This window comes from Dunckerocampus dactyliophorus, chromosome 13, assembly GCF_027744805.1.
Source record: "Dunckerocampus dactyliophorus isolate RoL2022-P2 chromosome 13, RoL_Ddac_1.1, whole genome shotgun sequence".
NCBI classification, from domain to species: Eukaryota; Metazoa; Chordata; class Actinopteri; order Syngnathiformes; family Syngnathidae; genus Dunckerocampus; species Dunckerocampus dactyliophorus.
The window spans coordinates 430,664-443,720 of record NC_072831.1 but is presented as its reverse complement, the minus strand read 5'-3'; the positions used below and the strand labels follow the sequence as shown (position 1 = coordinate 443,720).

The 13,057-nt window shown below is 48.4% G+C and overlaps 1 protein-coding gene across 8 annotated transcripts in view; it reads left to right on the top strand.

Moving 5' to 3' along the window:
* slc8a3 (solute carrier family 8 member 3) overlaps positions 1–13,057 on the top strand; it is a 75,757-nt gene that overhangs the window by 50,026 nt on the left and 12,674 nt on the right. For 5 of the 8 annotated variants that reach the window (XM_054796058.1, XM_054796056.1, XM_054796054.1 and 2 more), the window contains 3 exons: positions 303–320; positions 7,213–7,337; positions 7,421–7,520. In XM_054796058.1, coding sequence (XP_054652033.1) covers positions 303–320; positions 7,213–7,337; positions 7,421–7,520 — 243 coding nt within the window. The remainder of the gene's footprint in view (positions 1–302; positions 321–7,212; positions 7,338–7,420; positions 7,521–13,057) is intronic. The other 3 variants (XM_054796057.1, XM_054796060.1, XM_054796062.1) reach the window with 1 other exon arrangement.

Genomic DNA, 13,057 nt, shown 5'->3' with positions numbered 1-13,057 from the left:
TAACATGTAAGGTAACATATAACATGCAACAGGTAGCATATACAGTATAACAGGTAACATGTAAGGTAACATATCACAGCTAACGGGTAACATGTAAGTAGACAGACATAGTGCAACTATTACTACTACTCTAAACACTAACTTCTTACCAAACAAGACCCGCAAAGCATGCTGGGCCAAGTTAGTACTAAAGATTGCATTAGCTGGACCTGTTTTTGCGGAATACTTGATGACCCCCAGGTCAATTGAATTTGAGACCCCTGCCCCTCACTGTCTTCATGTCCTCATGTCTCCTCCCCCAGCTATGCTGCTGGCCCACGGTAAGACCCCGCCCCCTTTAGCATCCTGCATGTGTGTGTGCACGTTGTCATGAAACGAGGCAGTTCATCGTCTTTAACGGCAGAAAAAGATGTCAGTGACCAAAAGGAAGTAAGAAAATGATTTGTTTGCAAAACAACATTCATGCATGAAAATGCAGTCCTTGTCTCTCCTGATGCAGGGACTCTTTGATTGTGTTGTTCAATTCCACACGTTTGTCAGTAAAAAGAGGATATTTTGCAATCCAGTTGTGCACTTGCCTAGAATGACTTAGTCAGTGAAATGAGATGAAATTACGTCTGACTGTCATGAAATGAAGCATGTTTCTTGCAATACTACTGTATGCAGTACTTTCCTCCTCATGTTACCAGGTTATTGTGGCGGATGTTTTACTGTATGCAGTACTTTCCTCATCATGTTACTAGGTTATTGTGGCGGATGTTTTGTCAGGTGTGGCTGGAGCCACGTCAGAGGGCTTGGATCCCAATGCGAGACAAAGAGAGAACTTGTAATAAAAAAGGTTTAATAAAACAGAAAGTGTCCACCAGGGAAAAGTACAAACAAAGGAAAATCCACTACGGGTAAGAAAACACTGACAGCAGAAGGCTGTCAGGAAAACAACAACAAAAAAAAACACTGAAGGCTAACCAACAGGAAAAACACTAAGGCAATACAGAGCAGGTAAATGCAAGCAAAGGTAATGAGCCAGAAAGCAGGGCAAGAGTCGTGGAGCCGGACTGAGCGGGAGCAAGGAACAGGAGGTCAGGGAGTACAATCTGGCGCCGAGCAAGGGTTTGCACACAGTTTAAGAGTCCTCTGTGATTGAGATTGTCCACAGGTGCGCTCTGTTGACTCCGTCCTCGCCTGCTGAGGTTGCACTGAAAACAAATGACAGTCAGGCGGCAGCAGAGCGACAAGCCAAAACGTGACAGTACGCCCCCCTCTTATAAGGTGACCCCTGGCGGCTTACCAGGATGGAAACGGTGGAATTTGCGCGTAAGTGACGCGTCAAGGATAAGGGAGCGGGAGATCCATGACCGTTCCTCTGGGCCATAACCCTCCCAGTCGACCAGGTACTGGAATCCCCTGCCCCTCCTTCGGGAGTCCAAGATGGCCTTCACTGTGTAAGCTGGGTGACCATCGATCACGCGCGGTGGAAGTGGGGCCTCGACTGGCGGGCACAGGGGACTTGAGGACACAGGCTTGAGGCAGGAAACATGGAATACTGCATGCACTTTGAATGTGGGTGGTAGCTTTAGTCTGACGGAGGAGGGGCTGATGGATTCGATGGGGTAGAGGCCCACGAATCTGGGTGCCAGTTTCCTATTAGTTCCGGGCAAGGGCAAGTCCTTGGAGGATAGCCATTCTTGTCCAACTTGGTAGGTGGGTGCAGGTATCCTGTGGCAGTCAGCCAGTCATTGATTGCGTGCCACCGTGCGGTTCAGGGCGGCTACAGGCTCTCGCCATATCCTTCGGGCCCAGCGGAGGTGAACCTGCACTGAGACCTCAGTTTCCCTCGAAGGAAAAAGTGGAGGTTGATAACCGTTGGCGACCTTGAAGGGTGACATGCCTGTGGCCGAGCTGACAAGGGTGTTATGTGCGTACTCCACCCAGGGGAGGTGGATGGCCCAGGAAGATGGGTGTCGGTGACAAACGCAGCGTAAGGCAGATTCCAGGTCCTGATTAGCCCGCTCTGTCTGGCCGTTGGTTTGTGGGTTGTGCTCGATTGACAGTCTGACCGACGCCCCCAGCATCTTGCAAAAGGCTTTCCAAACTCTGGAGGTGAACTGAGGTCCTCTGTCTGAAACAATATTGTATGGGATGCCGTGAATGCGAAAAACGTGTCTCACCAATAGTCGTGCCGTGTCCAATGAGGTGGGTAGTCCGGGTAGGGCGATGAAGTGTGCCATTTTCAAGAAGCGGTCCACGATGTTCAGTATAGCAGTGTTACCCCGGGAAGGAGGTAGTCCGGTAATGAAGTCCATGGAGATGTGAGACCAGGGACGGGCAGGAATGGGGAGAGGTTGTAACAGGCCAGCCGGGGGTCGATTCGAAGACTTGTTCCGGGCACAGACAGAGCAGGCTGCAACGAATCCTTTGACGTCCGCTGCCATGGAGGGCCACCAAAACCTTTGTGCTAAGGCTAACTGCGTCCTTCTGGTCCCTGGGTGACAGGTCACCCTAGAGGCGTGGCCCCATTGTAACACTTCAGACCTCAGTCCTTCAGGTACGAACAGTCTCCCCGGAGGGCAGCCCTCCGGTGATTCCATCCTGACTGTTGCTTCAGACACCCTTTTCTCCACCTCCCACTGGACAGCACCCAACACCCGCCACAGGTACGATGGTTTCCGGCGCCGCCCCCTCCTCCGTGGTGCTGAAGACTCTGGAGAGTGCATCGGGTTTGACATTGCGTGAACCGGGTCTGTATGTAATGGAGAAGTTGAAGCGTGTCAGAAACAATGACCAGCGGGCTTGACAAGCATTAAGTCTTTCAGCAGTTCGGATATGACAGATTCTTATGGTCGGTGACAACTATGAAGGGGAGAACTGCACCCTCCAGCCAATGACGCCACTCCCGCAGCGCGAGAACGATGGCCAGCAGCTCCCCGTTGCCCACATCGTAGTTCCTTTCCGCTTGCGTGAGGCAACGCGAGAAGGCGACGCAGGGGTGCAGTTTCTGGTCGACCGAGGACCGCTGGGACAGCACGGCTCCCACTCCCGTATCTGAGGCGTCGACTTCTACAAAAAACTGCAAGTTAGGATCAGGGTGAACGAGTACAGGAGCGTATGTAAACAGTGTCTTAAGTGTATTAAATGCTGTCTCAGCCTCTGGGGTCCAAACAAAAGTCATTTTGGGGGATGTTAGCCTAGTCAGAGGCAGCCGCTGGAGGAGTAGGCGGACCTGCGTGGTGTGATCTTGTATGTTCCTGGAAAAAATAAGAATGTCGTCAAGGTAAGCGAAACAGAACTGATTAATCATGTCACTGAGAACGTCACTGATTAAATTTTGGAACACTGCTGGGGCATTAGTGAGGCCGAACGGCATAACCAGGTATTCGAAGTGCCCCAGCGGGGTATTGAACGCAGTTTTCCACTCGTCTCCATCCTTTATACGTACCAAGTGATACGGGTTGCGGAGATCTAACTTGGTAAATATGCGTGCGGAGTGAAGGGCGGAAAAAGCGGAGTCCATAAGTGGGAGGGAGTAACTATTGCGTATAGTAATGCTGTTAAGACCCCGGTAGTCTATACAAGGCCGAAGGGACTTATCTTTTTTTAGCCACAAAGAAAAATATTGCCCCCAGTGGTGAAGAAGAGGGGCGAATAAGACCCGAGGCTAGGGAAGCAGAGATGTAATCCCTGAGAGCTTCTTGTTCAGGGCCGGAGATATTGTAAAGTTTAGCATTTGGTAATGTGGCATCTGGGAGTAACTAAAGGGAACAGTCGTCAGGACGATGGGGTGGAAGGGTCTGAGCGCGGTCCTTACTAAACGCCTGTTTGAGATTGTGATAATCTACGGGAACACCTGTGAGATCAATCTTCTCCTCCGGAATACTCTTAGAAGCAATGTCGGGTATAGCTGAACAAAGACAGTTGGCGTGACAGAAAGGGCTCCAGTTAGCTATGTGCATTGTAGACCAATCAATGGACGGGTTATGAAGTCGTAACCAAGGTAATCCTAGCACAAGAGGGGCTGACTGAGATGGCATAATATAGCAACGGATTATTTCCGAGTGGTTACCGGACAAGTGAAGACAAAGAGGTTCAGTCTGATGGGTGATAGACGCCAGGAAGCGCTTATCCAGGGAAAACACCTCTTTAGGAGAAGCGAGCTTAACCATGCCAATTCCATGCTTAATTACAAATGAGGTGTCCAATAAGCAATTATCTGCTCCTGAATCAATGAGTGTAGGGACAATATTTCTGCCCCCACCCCGTAATGGTTCCCTTAATCTGGAGTCGTCTCACGGACACTCTCTCCTGTGTGGGCGTCATCAGCAGTCGAACGATCCCCAGTAGGCGGGGGATCGATCCTGGATATCGGTGTAGATACCTCGGTCGATCCAGGCATCGATCCTCTGTGGCGTATCGGCCGAACGGGGCACCGAAGGAGGTGATGTCCCGGGTTACCGCAGTAGAGGCATAAGTCCATTTTACGGCGTCGGGCTCTCTCCTCTGCGGTGAGACGGCGTCCTCCTAGTTGCATGGGAACCTCCTGGCGTGCTGCGTCATCGTCTTTGGCTCTAGACTCAAAGGAATGTCCCTCTGGAGGCAGGTATGGTATCACCGCGGGTGTCGACTTCTGAGCGGCGTATCCCTCAGCATATTCCCTTGCTGTCTCCCTTACACGATTGTCGAGGCTGATGGCTAGGTTGATGAGTTCTTCAAGGGAGGAGGTATTGTCTTTAGCCACCAGTTCATCCTTGATGTGTGCATTGAGAGCCTTGCGAAAAATACTACGGAGTACGGTATTGGGATACCCGCTCTCCGCCGCGAGCACCCGGAAGTCTATAGAAAAGTCTGCCACTGAGCGCCTCTCTTGCTTAATGTCCAACAACTGGCTAGCGGCTTCCATCCCGCGAATGGGGTGGTGAAAAACTCTTGATTTCTTCTAGAAACAAGGGTAGAGAAGTGCGAATGGCAGGTGTAGATGTGTTCGCCGCCATGGCCCATGTAGCGGCTCTGCCTAAGAGTAAACTCATAATGAACCAGGCCCGTAACCAGATATTTTTCGGGGGGGGGGGGGTGCAAAAATTTGAGTGAATGGATCTTTCACCACCACTTCCTCCAGGTTGATAACCTTTTTGTAGTGAATGTGGAGAAGTGCCAGCGTTGCGTCATACTGGCCCTCATGTAGGTGTTCAGACGCTTCAAGGTACTGGCACTTGGCTCACATTCACACCATGTTACTGGGATGGTACAGGCCAACTGAAGGAGGACCCTGATGTTGGGGAAGTGAACGGGATCGTGTGACGCAGCTCCACAATGCTGTCGCTTGAATGCATCACATCCAGTCAGGTGGATTATGGACTTCTTTTAATGGCAGTGTGTCCTGTAACAACACTTTTACAGAGGAATGACAGGTGATCATCTACATTGACATAAATGATTCCAAGTTAGTTCAACAAAGAAACTGCATTAAAGTCTAGAAAACTTCACTCAAAAGTGCAGACTGGCTCTTTCCAATGAGTGAACACTATCAAATGCACATGACGTTGTATATGACAAAATATAAACACACAGTAAACATCACATCACCAAATATTCCGGACAGTGCAAAAACGTGACTCAGCATGTCTCATTCCTAACAGTTCTGAGCCTTCCTGCAGCAATGTGCACATGCCACTATTCACCAGCAACAGGCGCTGTTGCAACACTTCTGCCATCATTTATCACAGCACATCTACACTCCGTTACAATTGCACACCTTGATAGCAGCTTTTTTTTTATTTATTTTTTTTTTAACCAAGCGGACCTTTGGTCGCCCGCGGGGGGGTTCGTCCTAACCCCCCCTGGTTACGGGCCTGTGAACTACTTTAGATTGGTCTGAGAAGTAAGTAGTGGGCTGCTGGTCGACTATTAAGGAGCATTGCTGAAGAAACTGTTTGCAAGAGTCCGACTCTCCGGAAAAACGCGGGGGATGTGGAATGTAGGGCTCTCGATGATAAGGAACAGGTGTGTGTGCGCAGCTGCGGAAGTAGAGGCATCCAGACTAACCGAGGAAGCACTGACCTCTGGTGGTGGATTGGAGGAAGGATTTCCCAGGCGTTGATTGAGGGCCTCCATGTTGGCTGAGAGGGCTTTGAAAGCCTCCATAATGCCACTGGACTTCTCATGGCTTCCGACTAATTGTCCTTGTTGTGACAGAGCTGTGCGGAAGTGCTCTATGTCCGCGGGATCCATACTGGCCAGATTGTTCTGTCAGGAGTGGCTGGAGCCACGTCAGAGGGCTTGGATCCCAATGCGAGACAAAGAGAGAACTTGTAATAAAAAAGGTTTAATAAAACAGAAAGTGTCCACCAGGGAAAAGTACAAACAAAGGAAAATCCACTACGGGTAAGAAAACACAAAACACTGACAGCAGAAGGCTGTCAGGAAAAAACAACAAAAAACACTGAAGGCTAACCAAGAGGAAAAACACTAAGGCAATACAGAGCAGGTAAATGCAAGCAAAGGTAATGAGCCAGAGAGCAGGGCAAGGGTCGTGGAGCCAGACTGAGCGGGAGCAAGGAACAGGAGGTCAGGGAGTACAATCTGGTGGCAAGCAAGGGTTTGCACACAGTTTAAGAGTCCTCTGTGAATGAGATTGTCCACAGGTGCGCTCTGTTGACTCCGCCCTCGCCTCCTGAGGTTGCACTGGAAACAAATGACAGGCAGGCGGCAGCAGAGCGACAAGCCAAAACGTGACATGTTTTACTGTATGCAGTACTTTCCTCATCATGTTACCAGGTTATTGTGGCGGATGTTGGCTGTTTTTTGTTTTCCATATTCCAACAAATGTCTTTTTTTTAGACCTCAACTTCAAGCTCCTAAAATGATGGTATTTTTTCTCATCATGTTCGTTCCCATAGTTTTATGACATTTTCTTGTACTTTGAATATTTCCAGTCTATTTTGTAAAATGATTTGGACTTTTTCTTATTATCATCAAATTCCATCTGTGTTTTTTGGATGCGGCTGTAGGCAACCTTCAGTATCTGCGCTTGGTGGTAGGACGCGTGGTCGGCATCCCAGCTCTGCATGCACTTGAAAGCGCTGTTGTTGGCGTGAACGCTGACTCAGCACTTTGCTGTGTGACTCAGCGTGGCTGCCACTTGGGGGACAGATACCATCGGGACTTTTGGGCCTCAGAGTTTTTGCTCTGTTTCTTTTCTCTCTTTCTTTGCGCGCTCAGATGCTCCAGACAGGAAGTTGACGTCCGACGAGGAGGAGGCCAAGCGCATCGCCGAGATGGGTAAGCCCGTGCTGGGGGAGCACTCCAAGATGGAGGTCGTCATTGAGGAGTCATACGAGTTTAAGGTGGGCGGGGTGAGGCGGCTGCTGGAGCCTCGTGGCGCATCTGGAGTCCACCGCTGACGTGTTGTGGTTGTGCTGTGTGACAGAGCACGGTGGACAAGCTCATCAAGAAGACCAACCTGGCCCTGGTGGTGGGCACCAACTCGTGGAGAGAGCAGTTCATGGAGGCCATCACCGTCAGTGCAGGTACTTTAGCATTCCTCACCGCCTTGCAGGTGGAAAAAGAAGTTCACCTGCGGTAATAATGCAAATAGTCTGTTGCAGGGTCAAACTTAAGCTAAGAGCCAAGTATGCCTGCACAGGGGTTAGCTTCTTTTTACACTTAGACTATTTTTAGATGGACCTAAGAAGGATTCTTGGAGAAGCTCCAATGGAGCATCACATCACCTTGAGGCTGAAGAATAGAATGTAAGCTTTAGAATTTTGCAAGTGTTGTTTTGTGACGGCATGATCTTGGACAGCAGAGCACTCGCAGGGAAGACTGGGGGGTGGGGGTGAGTCATCCATCACATCACGCCATCACAGCCGGCGTGTAGGCCAAGGATTGTCACTTCAGCCATGAAATATTGAACCGAGTGGCACTCATGATTTTTTCATGAGGCACCCTGGGCTTGAAAAATGCATGCAGCTCTCGTGGCCCGACACGTCAAATAAGCGCCGCCTCGCTCCAGCGTGCACCGACTCCTTCTTCCTGCGCCTCCTCCACCTGGGGAGATCCATCCCTGATGTGACGCCGACGATGTCTTCATCACCTTCTGCTCTTACAGCACAAAGATCTTCTATGTGATCGGAGCACAAGGATGTACTACAACAAAGTGTTGCGCCACATTCTAAAAATAGCATTTAACAACAGCAATGATTGAAAACATCAGCAGTTTTACCAAAATGAAAAAAGGTGTCAGCTAACCACAATATAGAATAAAAATAACATCATTTTAGTAGCATAAAGGCGACATATTCAAGAAAAAATACTTGTTTTAAAGTCATAATATCATGGGAATAAAGTCATAATATTATGGGAATAAAGTCATAATACTATGTGAATAAAGTCATAATATTATGGAATAAAGTCCTAATATTATGGAATAAAGTCATAATATTATGGGAATAAAGTCATAATATTTGGGGAATAAAGTCATAATATTATGGGAATAAAGTCATAATATTATGGTAATAAAGTCATCATACTACGGGAATAAAGTCATCATATTACAGGAATAAAGTCATAATATTATGGAATAAAGTCATAATATTACGGGAATAAAGTCATAATATTATGGTAATAAAGTCATAATACTACGTGAATAAAGTCATAATACTACGTGAATAAAGTCATCATACTATGTGAATAAAGTCATAATATTATGGGAATAAAGTGATAATATTATGGAAATAAAGTCATAATATTATGGGAATAAAGTGATAATATTATGGGAATAAAGTCATAATATTACGGGAATAAAGTCATAATATTATGGGAATAAAGTCATAATATTATGGTCATAAAGTCATAATATTATGGGAATAAAGACATCATACTACGGGAATAAAGTCATCATATTACAGGAATAAAGTCATAATATTATGGAATAAAGTCATAATATTACGGGAATAAAGTCATAATATTATGGGAATAAAGTCATAATATTACGGGAATAAAGTCATAATATTATGGGAATAAAGTCATAATATTTTGGGAATAAAGTCATAATATTATGGGAATAAAGTCATAATATTATGGTAATAAAGTCATAATACTACGTGAATAAAGTCATAATACTACGTGAATAAAGCCATAATACTACGTGAATAAAGTGATAATATTATGGGAATAAAGTCATAATATTATGGAAATAAAGTCATAATATTATGGGAATAAAGTCATAATATTATGGGAATAAAGTCATAATATTTTGGGAATAAAGTCATAATATTATGGGAATAAAGTCATAATATTATGGTAATAAAGTCATAATATTATGGGAATAAAGTCATCATACTACGGGAATAAAGTCCTAATATTATGGGAATAAAGTCATCATATTTTGGGAATAAAGTCATAATATTTTGGGAATAAAGTCATAATACTACGTGAATAAAGTCATAATATTATGGAATAAAGTCATAATATTATGGAATAAAGTCATAATATTATGGGAATAAAGTCATAATATTTGGGGAATAAAGTCATAATATTATGGGAATAAAGTCATCATACTACGGGAATAAAGTCATCATATTACAGGAATAAAGTCATAATATTATGGAATAAAGTTGTGACGAGTGGAGATGGGGTTGGGGCCCCAGAAGCAGAGGCAGGGAGCTTTAGACGTAGTTTAACACTTTAATGCAAGTGTGCAGGCAAAATCGAACAGAGTAACAGAAGGCGATGGTGCAGAAAAGGCAAACTAAGAGTCACCATGAAATAGTCCAAGAACACAATAGAAGGAGCTGGCTGGGTAGCTGGGTACAGCTGGGCTAGCCTGGCTAAAAAACCAGAAACAGGGAAAAGGCTGGCAGCGTGGTAGGTGTCCACGTGTGAGCAGGCGGCGATTTGTCAAAACCAAAGAACCAGCAGCGTCCAGCTGTAAGCAGTCAGCTTAAATGGATGGCGAGTAATCAGTAACAGGTGTGCCCAGTGTCCCCGCCTCCAGCCCGCTCAAGGTGTGACTGCAAGGGAAAAAACACAGGCCAGGAGAAGGCAGGAACTAGAGCAACATAGAGCACGAAGACAGGTCACTGACGAACGTGACAGTACCCCCCCCTTAATGGACGCCACCTGGCGGCTTACCTGGCTTCTCAGGGAACTGACTATAAAAGTCCGAGAGAAGAGTGGGGTCCAGGATGAGAGACCGGGAGATCCACGAGCGATCCTCAGGGCCGTACCCCTCCCAGTCCACTAAATACTGGAAACCCCTGCCCCTTCTTCTCACATCCAAAATGGCCTTGACCGTAAATGCTGGGTGGCCGTCAACCAACCTGGGAGGAGGAGGAGGCACCTCCGGAGGGCTAAGGGCGCTGGAGGAGACGGGCTTCAGGAGGGAGACGTGGAATGCCGGGTGTATCTTGAGGGATTCAGGGAGGCGGAGCAGGACCGAGGAGGGGTTCAGGACACGTTCAATGGGGTAAGGGCCGATGTATCTGGGTTGAAGCTTCTTAGATTCGGTGTGGAGAGGTAAGTCGCGGGATGATAGCCACACCCTTTGTCCCGGCTTGTACTCAGGAGCAATCGAGCGGTGGCGGTTGGCTAAACGCTGATTGCGTGTAGAGGTCCGTGCGAGGGCAGCTCGCGTGTTGCGCCAGGCCCGGCGAGCGCGGCGCAGGTGTGCATCAACGGAGGGGACTGCCACTTCCGACTCTAGCGAGGGGAACGCCGGGGGTTGGTATCCATAAGCCACGTGAAATGGAGAGAGGCCCGTGGCAGCGCTGATAAGGGTGTTGCGTGCATATTCGATCCATGGTAAGTTGAAGGACCAGGAGGCGGGTTGTAGATGGCAGACGCAGCGGATGGCGGCCTCCAAATCCTGGTTGGCTCGTTCAGTTTGACCATTGGTCTGGGGGTGATAGCCTGAGGACAAGCTGGGCGAGGCTCCAAGGGATTTACAGAAAGCCTTCCAGACTGCCGATGTAAATTGCGGCCCCCTGTCCGAGACCACGTCCAGGGGGATACCATGGAGTCGGAAGGCATGGGAAACAAGTAGGTCCGAAGTTTCGAGTGCTGAAGGGAGCTTGGGGAGTGCGACGAAGTGAGCCATCTTGGAGAAGCGGTCCACTATAGTGAGGATGACTGTCTTGCCGTTGGATGGGGGTAGTCCTGTAACAAAATCCAGTGCAATGTGGGACCAAGGGCGGGAGGGGATGGGAAGCGGCCGGAGAAGGCCCGCCGGGGCCTGGTGAGACGACTTGTTCCGGGCGCAAATGGGACAGGCGGCCACGAATTCCCGGACATCAGCTCGAAGGGAGGGCCACCAGAATCGCTGCGACAGGAGGAACGTGGTGCGGGAGACTCCAGGGTGGCACGCCATCTTTGACTCGTGTGCCCACTGAAGGACATCGGGGCGAAGTTCCGGGATGACAAACAGCCGGTTAGCAGGGCATCCTTCAGGAGCAGTGACTTCCTTGATAGCGTTGGCCACCTGCTTCTCAATATCCCACTGAAGGACACCAAGAATACGGGACTGTGGGATGATAAATTCCTGGCGGGGTTCCTCTGGGAGAGGAGAATGTAGTCGGGAGAGAGCGTCTGGTTTGCTGTTCAGAGAGCCCGGGCGGTAAGTCAGGGTGAAGTTAAACCGGGTGAGGAAAAGGGCCCACCGTGCCTGTCGGGGGTTGAGGCGCCGGGCCGCGCGCAGGTATGCCAGGTTCTTGTGGTCCGTGTGCACAATAAAGGGGAGCTCCGAGCCCTCCAGCCAGTGCCTCCACTCCTGCAGCGCTAAGATAACGGCCAATAACTCCCTGTTGCCAATGTCATAGTTGCGTTCCGCAGGGGTCAGGCGACGAGAGAAGAAGGCGCAGGGGTGCAGCTTCTGGTCGGTGGTCGAGCGTTGGGAGAGGACGGCCCCTACGCCTGTGTCAGAGGCGTCAACCTCGACGACAAATTGAGAAGAGGGGTTGGGGTGAATAAGCACAGGAGCAGTAGTAAATAAAGATTTTAGCTTAGTAAATGCTGAATCAGCCTCTGGGGACCATGTAAAAGGGGTTTTAACAGATGTGAGCTTCGTCAAAGGTTCTGTGACACGGCTGAAGTTTCTAATGAACCGACGATAGAAGTTGGCAAAGCCTAGGAACCTTTGAAGGAGCTTCCTTGATGTAGGAACGGGCCAATCGACCACAGCCTGAATCTTGGCCGGGTCGGGACTAAGTTGACCACGTTCCACAATGAAGCCCAGGAAGGAAACTGTAGGGGTGTGGAAAGAGCACTTCTCTGCCTTGACAAATAATTTGTTTTCTAGTAGCCTTTGGAGGACCAACCGAACGTGTTGAATGTGTTCCTCAAGTGAGGAGGAGAAAATGAGTATGTCGTCTAAATAGACAAAAATAAATCGGCCAAGCATATCCCGAAGGACATCATTTATAAAACTCTGAAAAACGGCAGGGGCGTTGGTGAGCCCAAAGGGCATGACCAAATATTCGAAATGTCCGAGGGGAGTATTAAACGCAGTTTTCCATTCATCACCCTCTCGGATGCGAACCAGATGGTAGGCGCAACGGAGATCGAGCTTGGAAAATATTTTAGCAGTATGAAGGGGGTTAAAGGCAGAGTCCAGTAATGGCAGAGGGTATTTGTTCTTAACAGTAATATCATTGAGTGGGCGGTAGTCGACACAAGGTCGTAGAGATTTGTCCTTTTTATCAACAAAAAAAAATCCAGCAGCTAATGGTGACGAGGAGGGGCGAATGAGGCCGGCCGCAAGAGAGGTGGAGATGTATTGCTCCAAGGCTTCCCTCTCAGGTTTGGAGATGTTATATAGCCGAGCGGATGGCAACGCAGCACCTGGGAGGAGTTCAATGGCGCAGTCATATGGCCGGTGAGGAGGAAGTGACTGGGCTCTCTCACTGCTAAATACCTCCCGAAGGTCGTGATAAACAGGGGGAATGGAGGAAAGGTCAATCTTTTCAGGTGGCCTTACATGCGCGGGCGAAGAGCGTGGGCATGCGGATTTAAGACAGTGAGAATGACAGAAAACACTCCAGTTAATAATGGTAGACTTAGCCCAGTCAAT